The 23363-nt window shown below is 41.8% G+C and overlaps 1 protein-coding gene across 1 annotated transcript in view; it reads left to right on the top strand.

Annotated features, from left to right (window-relative positions):
* LOC147119924 (transformer-2 protein homolog beta-like) overlaps positions 1–21360 on the top strand; it is a 46265-nt gene extending 24905 nt beyond the window's left edge. The window contains exons 4-10 of the mRNA XM_085984181.1: positions 674–831; positions 9749–9914; positions 14380–14568; positions 14763–14878; positions 15438–15512; positions 18446–18519; positions 19540–21360. Of these exons, the coding sequence (XP_085840307.1) occupies positions 674–831; positions 9749–9914; positions 14380–14568; positions 14763–14878; positions 15438–15512; positions 18446–18519; positions 19540–19550 (789 nt within the window). The 3' untranslated portion in view covers positions 19551–21360. The remainder of the gene's footprint in view (positions 1–673; positions 832–9748; positions 9915–14379; positions 14569–14762; positions 14879–15437; positions 15513–18445; positions 18520–19539) is intronic.
* Positions 21361–23363: the final 2003 nt, after the last annotated feature.

The raw sequence follows: 23363 nt of genomic DNA, 5'->3' as shown, positions 1-23363 counted from the left end.
AAAGAATGCATGCTAAAAAAAAAAGACACGAAGTCCCACAAATAGAATGTGTGCAGTGTGTGAAGTGGGAAGATGAACCGAGTGAGAATTTGAAACTGAAGAATGAAGAAAAGAAATAGAATGAAGTTAAGATCAGAAGTATCTGGAATCAGAAAGCACTACGCTAAGTAATTTCTAGTCTGTTTACGTGTACGTGCGGGGCTTGCGGTAGTCTCACGAAACCTTGAGTGATACTTCACTCAAGGTACTTTTAGTTTTGAGTGAAATTTGGTTAAAAAGTAAGTGAGCATGAAGACAAGTTTAGCTTCTTGAATACTTTCACATGCCAGAACTTTTAATTTTGGATTGAATTGTAATTTTTTAATAAATTCACTCAAATCGTTTAGCTAACGTAAGCCCGTACCTGTATATTGTACTAAAAAAAGAAAAATGCATGCACTGTACAAACCAAGGTAGAAGAATACACCCTAGGGCTGTTAGTGCATTCTAGGAAAGTATTTAATGCCTGGGCAATCCTAATTGAAACTGCACGGGCTAAACACTGGGATACAAGTTAGGTTGCCTGTTTATTCCATTTCAGATACTTTTAAGACTTTAATCAGATTATACTTTTAAGTTAATAGAGCTGTCTTTTAGACTTCTAAAAATTTAATACATTTATCTTTGCACATAGGATTCGCGTTCCCCTTCTAAATCACCAAGCGAAAGTCTACATGGATCTGGCAAGTCTGCCAGCCAGTCTCCAGCAAATTCTGCTGAGCGCTCCCATTCCAAGGATGGGTCAAGGCACTCCAGGTCCAAGTCACGATCTCGCTCGAGATCTAAATCCAGGTGAGGGGACTGTTTTACTTTGCACCTTCAAATCACAAGTGACTTTTTTTGTGATTAAAGACAGTGGTCCAGGATCTGACTGTCTTTTTCTTTGGTATCACACCCGTTACTATAGTTCACATAGGAAATCCACAGGCAGGCGAGCTTGGAGGAAACTTCTACTGCAACATACCAATTGGTTGCTTTACATGGGAAGGCTGTTCAGCAAAGAGTATTCAGGAAAGAAAGGAGTGGGGGTGGCAGTATTGATCAAATAAACTATTAGACTGGAAAGGGATGATGTCATTGAGGGGTCAAAGACAATCTATTTGGTGAGAATTGAGGAATAATAGAGGCGCTATAACGCTACTGGGTGTATTTTATAGACCAAATAGTGGGAAGGAGATAGAACAGCAAGTTACACAAAGATGCAAGAACTATAGAGTAGTGATAATGGGGGAGTTCAATTATACTAATATAGACTGGGGCAGTAACAATGTAAAGGGCAAAGATGGGTAGGAATTCCTGAAATGTGTACAGGGGAACTTGATCAGTGTGTTCCCAGCCCAACGAGGAAGGAAGCAGGGCTCGATCTAGTTACAGGTAGACTATCCTTTATCCGAAAACCTCGGGACCAGCCGTGTTTCGGTTTTCGGAGAATTTCGGATTTCGGAAGGTGGGTCGGCGGGGGGGTCGTGTGCACGACTTACGCTGACGCTCAGCATAAGTCGGCGGGGGTCGGGGTCCGCGGGGGGTTGTGCGCACGACTTACGCTGGACTTATGCTGAACGAAAAAACCTTTGGTTTTTAGAGGGTTTCGGTTTTCGGAAGTTCGGATAAAGGGTAGTCTACCTGTATAGGGAATGAAGTAGAGCATGTTTCAATGGGGGAGCATTTGGGAAACAGTGATCATATCAGGTTTAGAATAGTTATGGAAAAGGACAAGGAACAATCAAGCGTAAAAATACTTAACTGGAGAAGGGCTAACATCAGTGAGTTAAAAAGGAATCTGGCCCAAGTGGATTGGAATCAGAAATTGGTAAGCAAAACTTCAAAGAGGCGATAGTTTGGGTAGCTACATTCCCACGAGAGGGAAAGGAAGGGCATCCAAAGCTAGAACTCCTTGGATGACTAAAGATAGAGATTAAAAAGAAACAGAAATGGGAGGCTTATGACAAATGTACGGTTCTGATGCGCCATCAATTACTCAAAAGACTGAGGTTGAGCGAGTAACAATCAGGCTTTTATTAACTAAAGAATGAAGGTCTTGTCTCGAGTGGTCGACCCGTCCAGAATACTAAGGGACGGGGAGGTAGTCACTTATATACCTGGAATAGTGGGAGGAGTCAGCCGAGGCATGTCCAGACCTGTACCTAGTGGAATACACATACAGACACAGACAGGTATGACAGTGGTTTACCACAGGTTCATAATACAGTAGAGAATCAAGATGATTACAGAAAGTACAGGGGAGATCTAAATGGAATAAGAGAGGCAAAAAGAGAGTACAAGAATAGATTAGCTGCTAATGTGAAAGGGTACCCAAAAGTCTTTTATAAACATATCAATAGTCAAAGGGACGGTGGGGCCGGTTAGGGATGAAAAAGGAGATCTTGTGGCGGCATGGGTATGGCTGAGGTACTAAATTGGTCTTCACTCGAGTAGAGGAGGAATTTCTTCACCCAGAGAGTGGTGAACCTGTGGAATTCTCTACCACACAAGGCAGTTGATGCCAACTTATTAAACATTCAAGAAGGAGTTAGATATATTTCTTAGGGCTTAAGGGATCAAGGGTTATGGGGAGAGAGCAGGGACAGGGTACTGAATTTGGATGATTAGCCATGATCTCATTAAATGGCAGAACAGGCTCGAGGGGCCGAATGCTAATGTAACACCCTTATTTAAAAAGGGTAGTAGGCAGAAGGCTGGAAACTATAGACCTGTTAGCCTAACATCTGTGGTTGGTAAAATGTTAGGAGTCCATTATTAAGGAGACAGTAACGGGACATTTGGATAAACATAATTTAATAGGACAAACTCGGCATGGTTTCTTGAAGGGGAAGTCATGTTTGACAAATTTGCTGGAGTTTTTTGAGGAAGTAACATACAGGGTGGATAAAGGGGAACCAGTGGACGTAGTGTATTTAGACTTCCAAAAGGCATTTGACAAGGTGCCACACAAGATTATTGCTCAAGATAAAAAATCACGGGATTGGGGGTAATATTCTGGCGTGGGTGGAGGATTGGCTCTCTAACAGAAAGCAGAGAGTTGGGATAAATGGTTCGTTCTCAGATTGGCAACCAGTAACTAGTGGTGTTCCGCAGGGGTCAGTGCTGGGTCCCCAACTCTTTACAATCTATATTAACGATTTGGAGGAGGGGACCGAGTGTAACATATCAAAGTTTGCAGATGATACTAAGATGGGAGGGAAAGTAGTGAGTGAGGAGGACATAAAAAACCTGCAAAGGGACATCGACAGGCTAAGTAAGTGGGCAGAGATTACAGACCTGTAAGCCTTACATCAGTTGTGGGCAAAATGCTGGAGTCCATCATTAAGGATGAAATAGCGGAGCACTTAGCAAATGGGGACAGGATAGGACAGAGTCAACATGGATTTACAAAGGGTAAATCGTGCTTGACTAATCTATTGGAATTTTTTGAGGGAGTAACTGGTAGAATAGATGGGGGAGAGCCAGTAGATGTGGTGTACCTGGACTTCCAAAAGGCCTTCGATAAGGTCCCACATAAAAGATTAGCATGGAAAATTGAGGCTCATGGGATAAAGGGGAAAGTATTGGCGTGGATAGGGAACTGGCTGTCAGATAGAAAACAGAGAGTTGGAATAAACGGCTCATTTTCTGAATGGCAGGCAGTAACAAGTGGGGTACCACAGGGATCTGTCCTGGGCCCCCAGCTGTTCACAATTTACATTAATGACCTGGATCAGGGAGTCGGATGCAGCATTTCCAAATTTGCAGACGACACTAAACTAGGAGGGGGGGTGGGCTCAGAGGAAGAGACCAGGAAGCTCCAGAGCGATTTGGACAGACTGGGCGATTGGGCGGATAAATGGCAGATGCACTATAATGTGGACAAGTGCGAAGTTATCCACCTTGGGTGCAGGAACGGGAGGGCAAATTATTATTTAAATGGCAATAGATTGGGAGAGGGGGAAGTACAGAGAGACCTGGGTGTTCTTGTACACCAGTCACTGAAGGCGAGCATGCAGGTGCAACAGGCGGTCAAGAAGGCAAACGGTATGCTGGCCTTCATAGCAAAAGGGTTAGAATACAGGAACAGGGATACCTTGCTGCAGCTGTACAGGGCACTGGTGAGACCACACCTCGAGTACTGTGTACAGTTTTGGTCGCCTCATCTGAGGAAGGATGTTCTTGCCATGGAGGGGGTGCAGCGGCGATTCACCAGGCTGATACCAGGAATGGCGGGAATGACCTATGAGGAGAGACTATGTAGTTTAGGGATGTACACACTGGAGTTTAGAAGATTGAGAGGGGACCTCATAGAAGTGTATAAAATTCTGACAGGTCTAGACAGACTGGATGCAGAAGGAATGTTTCCCTTGGCGGGTGAGAACAGAACTAAAGGACATAATTTAAGGATAAGGGCTAAACCATTTAGGACAGAGATGAGGGGGAATTTCTTCACTCAGAGAGTGGTGAACCTGTGGAACTCATTGCCACAGAGGGCAGTGTACGCCAGCTCATTAAATATATTTAAGAGGGAATTAGATATATTTCTACGGGCAAAAGGGGTTAAGGGTTACGGAGAGAAGGCGGGGACGGGATACTGAATTAAAGGATCAGCCATGATCTCATTGAATGGCGGAGCAGGCACGAAGGGCCGAATGGCCTACTCCTGCTCCTATCTTCTATGTATCTATGAGATTTGGCAGATGGAATACAATACTGGAAAGTGTGAGGTTATGCACTTTGGCAGGAAAAATCATAGAGCAAGTTATTATCTTAATGGCAAGAAACTGGAAAGTACTGTCGTACAAAGGGATCTGGGGGTCCTGGTGCATGAAACTCAAAAAGTTAGTATGCAGGTGCAGCAAGTGATCAAGAAGGCCAATGGAATGTTGGCTTTTATTGCTAGGGGGATGGAATATAAAAACAGGGAGGTATTGCTGCAGTTGTACAAGGTATTGGTGAGACCGCACCTGGAATACTGCATACAGTTTTGGTGTCCATACTTAAGAAAAGACATACTTGCTCTCGAGTCAGTACAAAGAAGGTTCACTCGGTTAATCCCGGGGATGAGGGGGTGGTCATATGAGGAGAGGTTGAGTAGATTGGGACTCTACTCATTGGAGTTCAGAAGAATGAGAGGCGATCTTATTGAAACATATAAGATTGTGAAGGGGCTTGATCGGGTGGATGCGGTGAGGATGTTCCCAATGATGGGTGAAACTAGAACTAGGGGGCATAATCTTAAAATAAGGGGCTGCTCTTTCAAAACTGAGATGAGGAGAAACTTCTTCACTCAGAGGGTGGTAGGTTTGTGGAATTTGCTGCCCCAGAAAGCTGTGGAAGCTACATCATTAAATAAATTTAAAACAGAAATAGATAGTTTCCTAGAAGTAAAGGGAATTAAGGGTTATGGGGAGCGGGCAGGAAATTGGACATGAGTCTAGGTTCGGAATGGTCATGGCCCTGTGGGTAGTGGAGCGGGCCCAGGGGCCGTGTAGTCTGGTTCTGCTCTTACTGTGTTCTAATTCTGTGTTAGATTTCAGGAGATGGTTTTATTCCTGTTCCTGGCTGGGGTGGAGATCGCCTTTGCAGAAGGTAAGTACTGTAGAAAATATAGGGACAGAGTGATCTCCTGGAAGAATTTCGATCGCCTAGATGGGTCGGAGAGGAATTTCCCAGATTTTTTTCTCCCAAATTGGCCATTTATCTGGTTTTTCGCCTCTCCCGGGAGATCACATGGGTTCGGGTGGATGCAGAGTGATAGAAGATTTGAGGTTAGGATCAGATCAGCCATGATCTTATTGAATGGTGGAGCAGGCTCGAGGGGCCGATTGGCCTACTCCTGCTCCTATTTCTTATGTTCTTACTCCTGCTCCTACCTTCTATGTTTAGAGGATGCTGCCAATGTAGCAGTAAACGAGAAGGTGGTAGTGATATTGGATAGGATAAAAGTAAAGAGGAGGTACTTAAAAGGTTGGCAGTGCTCAAAGTAGAAAAGTCACCTAGTCCAGAAGGGTTGTATCCTAGGTTGCTGAGGGAAGTAAAGGCGGAAATTGCTTAGCCCCTGGCCACAATCTTCCAATCCGCTTTGGATATGGGGGCAGTGCCAGAGGACTGGAGGTTTGCAAATGTTACAAATGAAGGCAGAGAGTCGTGGTGAATGGTTGGTTGTTTTTCAGACAGGAGGGAAGTAATCAATGGTGTTCCTCCAGGGGTCAGTATTAGGGCTACTGCTCTTTTTGATATACATTAATGACTTGGGTGTACAGGTATAATTTCAAAGTTAGCAGATGACACGAAACTTGGAAATATAGTGAACGGTGAGGTGGATAGTAGCAGACTTCAGGAGGTCATAGGATGGTAAAATGGGCAGACACATAGCAGATGATATTTAACAGAAGTGTGAACTGATGCATTTTGGTAGAAAGAATGAGGAGAGGCAATATAAACTGAGGTACAATTTTAAAGTGGGTGCAGGAACAGAGACCTGGGGGTTTACGTACACAAATCATTGAAGGTGGAAGGACAAGTTGAGAAGGTTGTTGAAAAAGCTTAAGGGATCCTTGGTTATATTAATAGGTGCATAGAGTATAAAAGCAAGGAAGATATGCTGAACCTTTATAAAACACTGGTTAGACTTCAGCTGTAGTATTGCATTCAATTCTGGGCACCACACTTTAGGAAGGATGTCAAGGCTTGGAGGGCGCAGAAGAGATTTACTGGAATGGTACCAGGGATGAGGGACTTCAGTTATGGGAAGAAACTGGGGTGGTTCTCCTTGGAGCAGAGAAGGTTAAGAGGAGATTTAATAGAAGTGTTCATAATTATGAGGGGTTTTGATATATTTTGAAAATTTCAATGTTTGAAGTTGGTGCTGAGCACCCATGTAAAGCAACCAATGAGGCCCATCGTGCCTGTGGCTACTCTTTGGTAGAGCTGTCCAACTAGTCCCACACTGCCGCTCTTACCCAATAGCCCTGCAAATATTTTCCCTTCAAGTATTTATCCAATTCTCTTTTGAAAGTTACAATTGAATCTGCTTCCACCACTCTTTCAGCTATCTCATTCCAGATTATAACTCGCCGTTTTTTTTTTTTTAAAAAGGTCTCCTCATGTTCCCTCTGATTCTTTTGCCAATCACCTTAAATCTGTCTCCTCTGCTTACTGACCCTTTTGCTATTGGAAACAGACCCTTCTACCAATGTAAACAGTTTCTCTTTATTTACTCTATCAAAACAGTTCGAGTTTGAACACTCCTATCAAATTTCTTCTTGACCTTCTCTGCCCAAAGAGAACAACCCCAGCTTCTCCAGTCTCTCCACATTGGAGCATATTAAAACAGCACATTCCTTGTCATCTCCCACCAAGTTGGCCAACATATTAAGAGCCATGTTCCTATTGCTGTGTATTAAGGATGCATGTGTTCAGGGAGGCCTTCCCTGGTAGTCCCAAAGCATAATGATGGGTATTCAGTTCCAGTGTAATACCAGTTGGGGCCTTGACATCCTTAAAAATAGCTCGGTATTCAATGGAGTAAATCTGCAGGCTATGGAGCCGGTTGTGACCTGTTAACGTGGAGGTAGCAGAACTGAAGATGGGTAGGTGTAAAGTAGAACTAGGGTAATATTCCGCTCCCCTACAGCTGTTAAGATGATTAACACTAAGCTAGTTGATTAGGGCTGGAGCTCACTGGGCACTTCTATATAAGGACTATTTTGATTCTAGCCAGTTCAGTGGATTCAAAGTTGTCCAGCATCATCAATATCATGAAGTGCTTGATTTTATCAGGCTGTGCCAAAAATAAATTTATCAAAAAAATCTTGTGGTTAAGGCGGCATACGGAATACTTGCCTTTATTAGCCGTGGCATAGAATACAAGAGCAGGGGGGTTATGCTTCAACTGTATAAAACACTAGTTAGGCCTCAGCTAGAGTACTGCGTGCCGTTCTGGTCATCACATTACAGGAAAGATGTGATTGCACTAGAGAGGGTACAGAGGAGATTTATAAGGATGTTGCCTGGATTGGGGAATTTTAGTTACGAGGAAAGACTGGATAGGCTGGGTCTGTTTTCCTTGGAACGGATGAGGCTGAGGAAGACCTTATTGAGATGTATAAAATTTGAGGGGCCTAGATAAAGTGGATAGGAAGGACCTATTTCCCTTAGCGGAGGCGTCAATAACCAGGGAGCATAGATTTAAAGTAATTGGTAGGAGATTTGAGGGGAAATTTCTTCACCCAGAGGGCGGTGGGGGCCTGGAACTCCTTGACTGAAAGGGTGGTAGAGGCAGAAACCCTCATCACATTTAAAAAGTGCTTGGATGTACACTTGAAGTGCTGTAACCTACAGGGCTACAGACCAAGAGCTGGAAAGTGGGATTAGGTTGGATAGCTCTTTGTCGGCCGGCACAGACACAATGGGCCGAAATGGCCTCCTTCCGTGCTGTAAATTTCTATGATTCTATAAAGGATTGAACTGCATCTTCCTGCAGCCTTTTTGAAAGGTGTCAAAGGCACTTTTCACTAATCCAGAACCATATCTCCCTTCAGGGAGAGACGAGCGATCTGCTGAGTGAGGGAGTCACCCAGACGGTTGTGAAACCTGCTGCAGATGTCCCTCCCATCTCAATAACCAGCAATTCACAGGAGGCTGATATTAGTGATGAACTATTTTATGGAGTGGCGATTGGGTCAGGGTCAGAGTATTCCTGCTGCATTGACACCGAGGATGAGCTGTGGGAATGTGAATCCAGCTTGGTCTAGGCTGGTAACTTGGAATGAGGAATCCCATTTTGTCTCATTATTCTGAATTGCTGCTCCACAGCTATGACTGAAAGACAGTTTACGTACTTCTGGAGTAAAAACAATATTAATGTATTGATCAAATGCCATGATTAGTGACATTTCACCACTTGTAGAGTTGAAATGCATGGATTTAAAAAAAGTCAAACTTTCACCTAATGTTTTGCATCGGTCTTAGGTATTGTTAATGTGTGGGGAAATAATAGCCAAAAATGCTATTCCACAGGTAAGTCATCACAGTGGTGGTCATTATATCCTAGAGGAGCTACAAAAATATATTTTTTAAATTTGTACATCTTCAGTTAAAAGCCTACCAGAAGTATTATATAAACTGTTTAAATAGATTGGCAGCAGAGCAGCATGATTAACATGCCTTAACTTGAGAGTTGCAAATTATCTGCTCAGCCCTGCTTGTGGAAATTAACCATTTATTGGGGATGACTGGCCCTTTATGTCAAAGTATATCCAGTATTTAGTTCCCATTTCAGGGGAGTGCTTTCTTTTCAAAGTATGTCTCCAATCTCTGGAAAAATAGAAACATATTTGCTATTTAAAAAAAATTAACTAAGGTCTGCCTACCTCCATAGCCACTATATTGACTGGGACAAGCTGCCTTTTGTTCTGAAGCAGCTATTCATTTTACATTTGGACTGGAATGAAGGCCAACCTGGTGAAGTGAATGGAGTTGATCTGGTACACACCCTATCAGTAATGTCTCAGAAAGTGGCTTTGGAAAAGAGACCTGAAAAGGTGCATTTGAAGACATTAAAGAAAGCAAATATATTTGAGTTTTTTTCTACATAAACATTGAGGGAAAACTTAAATATACTCTTGCCCGTCTCTTCCCCATCTCAACTTTCTTACCCTTTTCAGAATAACTATTATTTGCATCTTATAGTAAAACTAACAATGCACTGATTCTGCAGGTCTGAATCCCGGAGGAGTTCTCGCAGGCGTTACTCAAGGTCTCGATCCCGTTCTCGTTCTCACCGCAGGCGATCCAGGAGCAGGTCCTACAGCCCTGATTATAGGCGCCGCCGCAGCCATAGCCGTTCTCCCATGTCAAATCGAAGGCGTCATATTGGCAATCGGGTATGAGCCAAATCTACATTTTTTTTAAAGTCCTGTTTTTCCTTCATAGTATTACATAGTGTAAACAGCACAGAAACAGGCCATTCGGCCCAACAGAATTATACCGGTGCTTTATGTTCCACATGAGCTTCTTCCCACACTTCTTCATCCAACATCCTCAACATATCCTTCTATTCCTTTCTCCCTCGTGTTTATCTAGCTTCCCCTGAAATGCATCGATGCCATTCGCCTCAACCACTCCCTGTGGTAGCGAGTTCCACATTCTAACCACTCTCTGGGTAAAGAAGTTTCTCCTGAATTCACTATTTGATTTATTAGTGAGTATCTTATATTTATGGCCCCTAGTTCTGGTCTTGCCGGCAAGTGGAAACATCTTCTCTCTGCCTACCCTATCAAACCCTTTCAGTCTTCAAGATCGCATCATCTCTGTCTTTTTAGATAAGAGCCCCAGCCTTTTCAATGTTTCCTGATGAGTATAAGCTCTCGGTTCTGGTATCATTTCTAGTAAATCATTTTTGCACCGTCTCTAGTGTTTCTATATCCATTTTAAAATATGGAAGCCAGAACTGTTCATAGTACTCCACATGTGGTTTAACCAAGGTTCTGTACAAATTTAATCATAACTTCTCTGCTTTTAATTTCTATCTCACTAGAAATGAACCCCAGTGCTTTGTTTGCTTTTTATAGCCTTGTTAACCTGCGTTGCTACTTTTAGTGGTCTGTGTATCTGTACCCCCCCCCCACCAAAGATCCCTCTGCTCCTCTACCCATTTAGACACATACTTTCCAAGGAGTATGTGGCCTCCTTATTCTTCCTACCAAAATGTATTACCTCACACTTAACTAGATTGAAATTCATTTGCCAATTGCACACCCATTCTGCAAGTTTATTAATGTCTGCCTGTATTTTGTCGCCGTCCTCTATTAACTACACCCCCCATTTTGGTGTCCGGCGCAAATTTTGAAATTGTACTTCTGATTCCCGAGTCCAAATCATTTATGTAAATGGTGAACAACAGTGGTCCCAGCACTGATCCTTGTGGAACACCACTTCCCACCATTAGCCAATCTGAGTAACTACCTTAACCGTACTCTGTTTTGTAGCCAGCTTGCTATCCATTCTGCTACTTGTCCATGTTCTGACCTTAGTCATGAGTCTACTGTGCAGTACCTTATCGAAGGCCTTTTGACAATCCAAATATATTACGTCTACTACATTACCCTTATCGACCCTTTCTGTTTGTTTCTTCAAAGAATTTCAGTAAGGTTGGGCAAGCATCACCTTCCCTTTTGAAATCCATAATGACTATTTATTATATTTTCAGTTTCTAGATGTTTTTCTATTATATCTTTTGAGTAAGGATTCCATTATCTTTCCTACCACCGATATTAAGCTATTTCGGTCTATAGTTCCCTGGGCTTGTTCGATCTCCCTATTTTAAATATAGGAATCACATCAGCTCTTCGACAGTCCTCTGGCACTATTCCCTTTTCTAATGAATTGTTATATATCTGTAATAGTGCCCCTGCTATCTCTTCCCTAACTTTTAATATGCACCGACGCAATCCATCCGAATCGGGATTTATCCTTGAAGGTTGTTTAGTTTATCAATTTTTTCCCCGCTTTCTATCCTGAATGTCTTTATATCTTCTTTGATCTCTTCTTCTGTCATGCCATGTATTAGTAACTTTTTAAAAATGAGATTCATGTTGACTTTAATGAAAGGAAATAATTATTCATGTCAATTGTGAAACATGACCATTATTTTGGCCATGTTAATCAGTGGTGCATTAACTCATACAATGATATAAATGTTATATTTTCTAAAATGTGATGTTGGGTCACTGACTGCGGACAAATAAATGCAGTCAAAGGTGTATCTGCCATACATTGAGTAGAGGAAGAAAGCAAACAAAACGTAGAGAATGCACACGCTCTAATAGCATGGTCACTTTGAAAACACTCGCTGGTATCATCCCCCACTAAAGGCAAGCTTTCAGTTTGCAGATTAAAGAAGTTATTTGAATTTGAGGTGGCAGTTCTTTGGATTGTAACTATGTTTGCCGTGCTCATGTTTCTCATTTAATGAAGGGATGGACTCTCTGTACACCGCAGCAATGAGCTGGGTATAGTAACTGAATCTATGGCCACAAAAGGAAAAAGCAACCTCATCCATCTATCAGCAAGAATGGGTGGATATTCTAGTAAATGTTTTTATATTGCAGATCAAACTGTTAAATGAAAAATGCTTGCGACAGCAGCCAATTTGGCAGCCAGTGGTTCGGGCTGTTAAAAACTACAAGGGTACACTAATTATAGTTGCTCAACCTTTGGTGGCCGTGCCTTCTGTTGCCTCGGCCCTAAGCTCTGGAATTCCCTGCCTAAACCTCTCTGCCTCGCTACCTCTCTTTCCTCCTTTAAGATGCTCCTTAAAACCTACCTCTTTGACCAAGCTTTTAGTCACCTGCCCTAATTTATCCTTATGTGGATCAGTATCAAATTTTTTGTCTTTTAATACTCCTGTGCAGCGCCTTGGGACATTTTACTACATTAAAGGTGCTATATAAATACAAGTTGTTGTTGCATGTAAATAGGAAAGCTTGTGGTGAAAGAAGTGAAGGAAATGTGAAGTTGTCATTGGACACATTAAACATAACTGGCTGTGTGATTTGTGCAGAACGCTCCCTTCCCTGTCGTATACTCGAGCTGCTGCTCCCACAATAAAATGACATATCTTTTCCGCACTAGCTTGAGTAAGAGTCTGTTTCGTGGCAGTGAAGGAATGGCTGAGTCAAAAGGTTGTGGGTTCAAGCCTTGCCTGAACTCATAATCTAGGCTGACACTCCAGTGCTGCACCAAAGGTTAAACGGGTCTGCCTGTCAAGGTGGACGTAGCACTATTTGAAGAAGAGCAGGGAGTTCTCTGGTGTCCTCTCCAACATTCCTCCCTCTGGCAACAACACAGAAGAAACCGGTTATCTGGTTATTCATTCACTTGCTGTTTGTGGGACCATGCTGTGTGCAAATTTGTTGCTGTGCAAATTGGCTGCTGCATTGCCTGCGAAGAAAAGTGACTGCATTTCAAAAGTAGATGGTAGTAATAAGCTAAGAGGTAAAGCTCTTGGGGCTGTCCTGGGAATACTATAAGGTTCTGAATACATGTTGATGTAATTGTTGACCTGCTTTTTGACCTGGTTGTAAACCTTGGGTTTGTTTATAATATTTTGTGCAAAAAATGTTGTCACTTTATTGTTGCTCATTCTGTACATTGATCCAAAATCTGTGTTAAATAAAATTGCAAGCCAGAGTGGATTTTCAGATGAAAGGAAATGTATTTTAGATCATTAAATCCTGCATTAGCTCTCTCTGCCCACTCCTCGCAAATGGATAGGAAAGTGATGCAGCTACAAATTTGCTGTAGCCGATGTATTGCTGGGATGTTTTGTGGGTGGCTCTGAAGTCTGGTATATCTGGTTTTTAGCTTTATTTGGAATACATTTTCTGAAGCTGCTGTTGGCACCGTGGTTCCTGTGCTGCTGTAACTTGGTAAACATCAACTTCAGTTATGGTTCATGGCATTCTTGCATTACAACAGTGACTACACTGCAAAAGTACCTCATTGGTTGGTTGTAAATCACTTTTGGATGTCCTGAGGTTGTAAAAGGCACTGTATAAATGCAAATCTTTAATTCTTTCTTTCATTTATGCCACCTGAGAGCATCCCATGTTTCAGCAGTTTTGAAATTTGTGCCATCCTTGTGTTGAGAACTGGCTCAGCAATTGAAATCCCATGGACCCATGAAGTCGAACTGAAATGTGTATTCAAATGTTCAGTTACTTCAAAATCAACTCCTTCCCCATTCCTCAAAGGGAGAGTTTGTTAATCGCAGACAAACCTATTGAGGTACATTTGCACTGCACCTACTGGTCACTGCAATTCTGCTTTCAACCTGTTTCCATTGCTTGGCTGGAACTCTAGATAGTGCGGTCAGCAGAGCTCTGCCCATGCCTGAATGTGCAAGGTTCCCTCCCAGCAGGAAATGTTCAAAGAACAAGTTGGGGGGGGGTGGTGGGGAGGGAATGGTGGGTGTTGAGGGCTTGAAATCCCTGTGCTGCAAACATTTCATTTAAGCTCTGGTAGGTTTGAACGGTACCCATGGTGTCCAATGTACCCAGATTTGATACTGCTTGGGATTTACACTCCATATGGTGTGAGCCCAAAGCAGTGCAAGACTCGCTCCTTTAGGTAGTTTCTCTCTGGAGCCTGGTGGGGTACCAGCTCTAGATTTAATGCTATTTAACGTTGGTACATAGCAGATCATGCTGAGCATTGATAATGGCTGTATAAATGCACACTTCGATTCATATTTTCAACAAAATGAGTCCTAGAAAATAATATGCAAGTGATCTACTTGCCTCTTAAGAGCTTTGCTTTGCTAATTTGCTGTGTGCATTCTGTGTGCAGGCTAACCCTGACCCCAACACTTGTCTGGGAGTTTTTGGACTAAGTCTGTACACCACCGAGCGAGATCTGCGAGAGGTCTTTTCGAGGTACGGCCCCCTTGCCGGCGTCAATGTCGTGTATGATCAACAGTCAAATCGCTCCAGAGGCTTTTCTTTTGTCTACTTTGAGAATGTCGACGATGCTAAAGAGGTAAGAGTGTAATGGAATTCGAGTAGACATTGTATTAACGGGTTACATCTAAAATCTGTGTGCGGGGACAGTATAATTAAATTCCTGTTCATCACATAGCCAGCACCAAAGCATGGATTTTCAATACGTTTAACAGCAGATAGTTTTGGTTTATTGGGATTCATTGTTACTGTTTTAAAAATCCCTTTTGGCAGGCTAAAGAACGTGCCAATGGAATGGAATTAGATGGCCGTAGGATTCGTGTTGATTTCTCTATTACTAAAAGAGCTCACACACCTACCCCTGGAATCTACATGGGAAGACCAACCTAGTAAGTTGATTTGATTTGACACTTGCCAGAAGAGACAGGATTAGAAATCGCAGTGTGGCTGCTGCCCCTAACGGAAATAATTCTGGTAATGGTCAGAAAACAATTGTATAAATGTAAATGGGTATCAACCATATCTAATGTGTTTTGGAAAATATATTGCCGATATTAAAAGGAATGATTGGTTATAAACGCGCATAGACCGAGAATAAATGCCTGATAATAGGATTACTTTTGTGAAGATTGTGTATGTGATGCAAAAGAGGTGGTCATTTAACTTAGTTATACCTGGAGTGTAGTTTTAGTTTTCCTCCTTCTAGCTGAGAACCCTTGCTACTATTTTGAGCCACCAACTGCACAGTGCACAAGAATGTCTTGAGTTAACGCACTTTTAGATGTTCTGTCTCTGGAATTGCAGCAACTCCATTGGCATGACCAAGATGAAGAGCTTGTTATGTCAGGGTTGCAAACCTCTGGCACTGTTCTGTTGCAGTTCGTTTGGGTTTATCAAGTGAGTGAGAGGAGTCTGTTTAACTATTGCTGTTTTTACTTCACATTGCAGTAGTTCACGTCGCAGAGAAAGTTATGACAGATATGACAGATACGATGATCGAGAGTATTACAGCAGGTCCTACAGGTATGCAGGCGGGGGTTTTTTAACTACAGGAATTTTCCAGGACAACAAATAGAGAATATTTATCTCAAGTGGCGCCGTTCAAATGTTGCCTGATTCAGTCTACACCTCATTCTGCTTAGTGTTTAGTTTTTAGAAACTTGTGAAGTTTTAACCATGATGATGTGTATAAATGCATTCATTGTATCCTATAGTGTTAAAATTGTTCATCGAAACACGGTGAGACTGGGTATGCACACGCTATTGCTATAAAGCAAATTGTGTACAGCTTTATTTTTCTGGGAGAGGGGTGACAACCAGATCACCCGGACTAAGTTTCCAGTTTGAGCTGTGTTTTCCTGCAGGTAGGTTTGGCATTGAGGCACTATGAACATTTCTCACCGTCTCCCCTCCAGCAGGACCTCCCCCAGTGACTGGGAGTTAGTTTCTACGGCAAGATGTTTTTTATCTGCTGACAAGTGACTCCGCTGATGAGGTTGATACCTGGTCCTTGATATGAGCAAGGGTGGTCATTATAGGTGCTGCTGTAGACCCACAACTTTAGACTTTGTTATGGCCATGTATTTATCTACAATTTGATCTCTAACTTTGGAATGAGTTTCTAGTTTTAGTGGTTTTTCTAAAGTTCAGACTTTCACCCACCCACCTGTGTGTCTTCAGGCTAAACATTTATTCCAGGAGTGCGGAGTCAAAATAGAATGATCTTCTGTAGGGAAATTGAAGCAGGCATGTTTGTAAATCCCTTTCTTCGTGCAGTTTGGAATAAGTGGCCCTGAATACCTGTGGTACTGTGCCAGGCATATCCTATATAAGGGTTGCTTTGGCTTAAAGAGGCTCAAATGTAAGCTGGAAACCATAAAGAATGTGGATCTAGTTGGCCTTTGGGAGGTGTTTAAAGTAGCTCAGTAGCAAACAAGAACACTACAGCAAAGCAAGTGTTTGAAATCATTGAGATCTGTAATGAGAACTGCAAGTTGAAATGATTCTGGTGGCTTTTTAAGAGCAATTTAGAAACCCAAATTGACAATGCATACCTTGACTAGGAATGATAACTAATACTCTGTAAGCAGAGCTTGTGAGTAGTTTCTTCCATTATTAATTTAAAGCTTGGAGACAAAGGCATCAAATATCATATTGGTTCTTGATACATGTGGGCCTTTTGTTTTAACTGTGCTGTACAAAATGTAATCAATTGATGCCCTCAAATTAATACAACTCCATAAAAAGTTGTATTCCATTATTGCAGGTGCAGCTTCTTCCAATGTCTTCCGAGATGCATAACTTAAATGATTGATAGACTCCTGCAAATGTCACCAAACCAGCCTGTTTCAGTTAGGCTACTTGAGGTTCTTGTGTATCAGCAGCAGGCAAAAATTGTAGCTAAGTGTGGGATGGTGTGAGTACTGTTGTGGGTCTTAATGTGAGCATGGCCTTTGACAGGTCAGGCTTGATAGAATTGCAAGGCCCCATTTGCAACCCAAAAGGATTGTGAAAAGACTGATTGATTGAAAGACCATCAACTTGTGACACATCCAGCAGACAACAGTTCGTTTGATAGCCAACAACAGCAACTTGCAATAATATAGTACTTTTAACATACTAGATGTTCCAAAGTACTTCACAAAGAGAGTTGTATGGGGAAATGGATTTAAAAACATGACTGCTTCAAGTTCCCTACAGAAGATAATTTGAGCCAAGGGTGAGGGGTTGGACAGGTGACTGGATGCTAGGTTGAAAATGTGTTTTTTGAGGAAGCTTTTAAAAGGAGGTAGAAAATGTTGTAGGGGTAGGGAGGTGCGAGGCCATCAAATTTCTGGATGACTGAATAGTATGCTGAACTGGAAATTAAGGTGTCTTCTGAAAACAAATGCTGGACAGTTGGGCATCTCAAGATCTAGATTCCTATCGACGGTATGAGAGCGTTTTGGTGGCCCAATATTCTTCCCCCAGCAATCTTGAGAATGAGCTTTGATGACTAGAGGAAATAAAAGGGTGCAATCCCATTCTTAAAGTAAGTAAATCTCATTAATCTGTTTGGTGCAATATATCCAGTGGGGAAGGTGGGTATTCAGGCTGGAAGTTTATGACCAGTTTTTAGCCATCTGTTGTAATGGATACTATCAGAATAGCTATTGCTGGGTGATCTTGAAATAAATGAGCTGTTTAGTCCACCCCAATTGTCAGAGCTGTTCCAGGTAATTTTCCCAGCACATGAATGTGTTTGCCAGACATGAGCACAAAAGCATTGTTTAAAACAAAGATTAATTGGTGCAGTGATGCATTTTGTGGTCATTGTGTTAAATTAATTGGATGTTTATATTTTAGTGATATATGTATTTAATACATCTAGACTGCTTTTTGAATTATTTCTGCCTCTTTCCCAACTTCTATGCCAGTACTACTCATAAATGTGTTAACGGTTGCCAGGTTATATACAAGACTAATATCATTAAATACAGCAAAGCTTTCACGTTATTTCTGAAAATTAACTTCCCTATAAATTGGTAGTGTTTATCAATATGCAGATTTTGATGGTAACTTTTCACCTAATTGTGAGCTGCCCTTGTGCATTGATATATCGTTGTGGGTGACTGCTTCCCACCTATGCAGACAACTTGGTTTGCTAGCCGCTGTTCAAAGCAGGAATAAGGAAACCGCAGGCTTGCTGTATATTCTATATATTGGATGGTGTGTACAGCTACTGTGCTTGTGTGGGATCCTTCATTGCTTTTGTGCTGGTGTGTACTTGACATCAGACCAAGCTGGAATCCATAGCTCACTAACCACTCTGTGTAATAAAATGCAAATATTTTGGTCCTGTTGCTGTGGAGTAGAGTCTTCCTCCCAGCCAACCACCATGTTCGATTGCCACCTGTTTTGTGTGTGTCGCACTTGCCCTCTCTGGTATCCTGCGTAATGAGATTTCTTTGTTTCAGAAGACGTTCTCCCTCTCCCTATTATAGCAGGGGTGGCTATCGTTCTCGCTCCAGGTCACGTTCTTACTCTCCACGTAAGTACAGGGTGTTTACTGATCAATAAGTACTTGTTATGAGGGGTTTTGATTTTCGTTCCTTCTTGGGGGCATGAGTGGTCTGGGAGCAGTTTGTGCTCCTGTCCTGAGCAGAAGGGGTGCCAAGTACACCTGGTTTACTCTGATTCGAGGATTAGTTTTTGCTCGGGTAACATACCGTGTTTATGGTCTAAATTACACCAAGTTAAATCTTCCATACAATTTCATGCTGTCCTTCTCATACATATACTGGAACAAATTGTACACTATTGTCTTGCAGTTTTATTTTTCATCAAAATGGAAAGAGTAAATTGCTACAGTTTAATAGTCTGAAACAATTCATCCACTGTCATTTAAAATCTCACTTGAAATTGTGCAACAAAGTTGTTAGAAGTTCACTGAACTCCAAATAAGTGGACGTTTACTTAAAAATGGAGAGAGCAACATGATGACCATGCAGGTTACATCCAACAAGATGATGTGATGCGTGGATGGGACTCTGCTCTGGCTCGTGACTCACCTTTGGTCCGCAGTCAATGTTCCCTGTGAGCTGTGCTTTGTTCTCCGTGGCCTGTTTCTTTTAATGCGCGGTCCCTTTATATTTCTGCGCATGCGCGGTATTTACAGTGTAAAAGCCAGTGAGCGGCCTGCGCGGGACCTTCCGTGTGGCCAAGCACCTTAGACGGAACATTATCCGCAAGCCCTGAAAACCCACCCCATAAAGCCCTGGCAGCTCAATCCTGGTTTTTGCTTGTGTTTCTTGGTTTGTCTTTGAATTTTGTGGGCCTAGAAGTTTGAAATAGGCTGTTTTGCGCTGTTGTCCTAAAGGTCAGAACAGAAACAATTCTTGGTAATAGTAGCTTGAGATGTATGGAAATTGATTGGATTTGAACTATAAATGTGGCCTCCGAGGCTCCATGTTACTCACCAAAATCCTGAAGACAAGAAACTTAAGACACTCCTGCTGTACTGATCTGAGAATTTTTAAGGCTATGACTGATGACTTCTTATCTCTTTCAGGTCGTTACTGAAGACCCGATCTATCCAAATAGCATCCTGAAGGCCAGCCCATCTATTTGCTGAAGATTTCTTTTATATAAAACAATTTTTTTTAGTCATGTTTGTGTAAAAAAATTTCCTTTCAAAAAGTGTTTAGTGAGAAGCTTAAAAATGTTCTGGTTGTACTGGGTTGTTATCAATAAAATGACCATAGTTACATCCTTGGACTAGCCCAACATGAACTTTGTTTTCCCAATCTTGAGCAGCTGAGTGTGGAGAGGAACATAATGCAATGGTGAATGACTGTGCCGCTGCTATTGTTTCATTTAACAAAACATATATTCTTTGAGGTTTGGTGACAGGAACTAATATTGGGCTTGTGTAGGACTCAACACGTGTGCAGATTCCAGACCTGTACTCCTAGCAACATTGGTTTCCTTTATTCTCATTCAGTCCCATGAACTCAGTGAAGGGCTTTTTTCTTAGTGTAGAGTAAATTAGATATCCTAAAAAATTTTAACTAGTAAAACAGTACTTTAAGTAATTACAGATTGGTAATTGAACAAATTCTTAAATGAAAACTGTATGTAGTAAATAGAATTCCAACATCGAGTGGAAGAATTTTTTTAATTCTACATCAAAAAGAAATGTTTCAACAGCAATCACAAACAGTGGGGAAATGCAGCACTTAAGTCTGGCCTTAACTCTCCTAATTGTAATTAGCTGTATTTGGTTAACTACTGAGCTTTTTATTTCGTTCCTTTAGATTAAGTTATTTGATCTTTCATGGGGCTAGTTTTGTATCCCATCAGTAATACTCATTCGTATCCGTAAATCTTCTGGGTTCATGTTGTAAAGAGACTGTTCTGTTAAATGGGGATTTTTGTACCAGTGCGAAACCTGTGGCACTGAATAGAAGTGTGTGTGAAATGCTTTTAAATATCTGATGCAAAATGAACATTAAACTTCAGCAAGAACTGCTTTTCTTTATGTTTCATGTTTCTTTCATTTGTTATGTCAGTCTTCATTTTATTAGTTGGACTAGCCCTTTTTAGCAATCCCTGCAAGGGTTAATTATTCTTTGTAACCTTGAATATTAAGCAATGTAGCAGTTGAAAATAATCGTCTGATCAAATCCAAGAGCAGTCTAAGTTGCCTGTGTTGGGTGAATCTTCTGTTTAGATCGTGCCTTGTTTACTGCATGACTAGCTGATTTTGTATTTTGTTTAGTAGGGTACTAGGGCTGTGGGCAATCAACAAGCAGAGCTTGCACATCTGACTGCAACATCAGAGCAAACCTGCCCGATTCGTCAAGGCTACCATGATGCTTTTCTCGACATGTGCCAGCTGCTCTGAGACAATAGGTGGGCAACTGAGCACTCTGATAGCTTGACCTTCTGTTCCAGCACCTGTGGCCAGCAACTGAGTGGAATGCCAGATAGATGTAAGCCCATGCTCGGCTATTGTGTGGCACTCTGCATTAGTACTTCTTACATGCTGTGTACCGCTTTACATAGCCACTTCATTGAATTTATTGGTATAGATGGGGACTGATCCCTGTACGGAGGTAACTAATTTTGAAAGGGAATCTGGAAGCAAATGATTTATGTGGTTTTGACATTATAAAAATGATATGTGATAACCGTTTGTACAGGATCCATGTAAAATGTTGCTTGGATTTCTTTCCTCTTCCTGTAACTGTTATGGTTGTTTATAGGTGGTATCACAGAAGAGTTGCAATCAGATTACAGGGTTGATTTTTTGCATCAATTTACTGTTTGTCATCGTAACAAAGACAGTACTTCAAACATTTGCATTAAAATATGTCAAACAGTTATCAAACATGCATTTTTCTTTATTGCCTTCACTAAAGCATGAAAAAGTTACGCATTAGGTTTTTCCTTAACTTTATTGCTCGACTGAAGTTTAGCTCCCTATTCCCTCCTAAGCTACCATCCTACACACTTACCCCCTCTCTGCAATCATTGCTCTTGCAATCGAGTCCTCTTGATCCTGCTGTTGCAGGAATACTTGGGAGAGGTGGCAGTGGGTACCAAGAAGAAACTTCCTTCAGCTGAATACGTGAAAGTTCAGCAAGCCATGGTTAACTCTGTATTTGACCTACTGCACGCAAGGGACAGAGTTCCAGACCATGCTGCCATATTCTTTGGGTGGGGAGGGGAAGCTTTTCCACTTGTATTCTGGATTGAATGTTGAGATGCAGCAATTCTCGACAATGAGCAATGGCCCACTCCTACAGTGGCCCTGTAGCCACAGCCTTTGTTTCTTTGCACTATCTAGACTACTGTCCATAGTTAGGGACATTGTAAGATTTTACAGCTCTTGTGCAAGATTTTAAAGTCCGTGCACAAGACGTGAGTTTTGCAGATTTTCCTCAGTTGGTGAAAGTAGGGTTTGAAAAAGCAAATTTGCTGATGGTGGCACAAACATCTAATTCTTGAAGAATTTCTAATCATAGAAACTTACAGCACAGAAGGAGGCCATTCGGCCCATCGTTCCTCTGCTGGCTTTTTGAAAGATGTGCTTAATCTCACACCCCTGTGCTTTGTCCGTAACCCTGTAAGTTCCTCATCCTCAAGTCCCCGCCCAACTCCCTTTTTAAAATTATGGAATCAGCTTCCACCACCTTTTCAGGTCGAGCGTTCCCGATCCCCACAACTCAGAAAACATTTCTCCTCTCCCCTCGAGATCTTTTGCCAATGATTTTATATCCATGACCTCTGGTTATTGACCCACTCACCAGAGGGAATAGTTTTTCTCTACTCTTATCAAAACCTCATCTTGAAAACCTCTATTAGGTCACCTCTTAACCTCCAGAGAACAGCAGTCCTAACTTTTCCAACCTCTCCTCACAACTGAAGTCCCTCACCCCTGGTAAATCTCCTCTGTACCCTTTCTAAGGCCTTTACATCTTTCCTGAAGTGTGCCCAGAATTGTCCACAACACTAGATGAGGCCTAACCAGTGATTTATAAAGTTCTAGCATGATCTCTTAGGTTTATAAATAGAGGATTTAGAATATAAAAGCAAAGTAAACCCATATGCTTTTTTAACCACCTTATCAACTTGACCTGCCACCTTTAAGAATTTGTGTATATGGACACCAAGGTGTCTGCTTATCTACACTTTTCAAAATCCTGCCATTTATACTATTCCAAGTGCATCACTTCATTCATCTCTGTATTGAATTCCAACTGCCATGATTCTGCCCATTTCACCATCTTGTCTGTCATCCTGAAGCCTATAACTACCCTCATCTACTACTGTGCCAAGTTTCCTCTCATCTGCAATAATGTTGCTCTCTACACCTGAGTCTCGGTCGTTTTTTGAAAATTGTAAAGAGTAATGGACCCAAAAATGACCCTTGGGGAACACCACTGCAAGCCGCCTGCCAGTCTGGAAAAACATCCATCCCATCACCCTTTGCTTCCTATCACTCAGCCAGTATGTTTCCATCTTAATAACTCTGGCACTTTGTCAAATGCCTTGCGAAAGTCCATGTATACACACCTGCGCTACGTTGATCAACTTCTGGTACCTCAAAGAATTCAATCAAGTTAGTCGGACATGATTTGCCTTTAACAAATCCATGCTGGCTCTCCTTGATTAACCCATTCCTTTCTAAATGAAAGTTTATTTTTTCCCTGATAATGGTTTCCAATAACTTCCCCACCACTGATAACATAAGAAATAGGAGCAGGAGTAGGCCATTCGGCCCCTCAAGCCTGCTCTGCCATTCAATAAAATCATGGCTGACCTGAACTTGGCCTCAACTCCACTTTCCTGCCCGCTCCCCATAACCCTTGATTCCCCTGTTTTTCAAAA

This window comes from Somniosus microcephalus, chromosome 4 (genome assembly GCF_052327205.1).
Source record: "Somniosus microcephalus isolate GS21.2 chromosome 4, FLI_Smic_1.0, whole genome shotgun sequence".
Taxonomy (NCBI): Eukaryota; Metazoa; Chordata; class Chondrichthyes; order Squaliformes; family Somniosidae; genus Somniosus; species Somniosus microcephalus.
The sequence above is the reverse complement of the archived record's forward strand: the minus strand, read 5'-3'. Positions and strand labels throughout refer to the sequence as shown.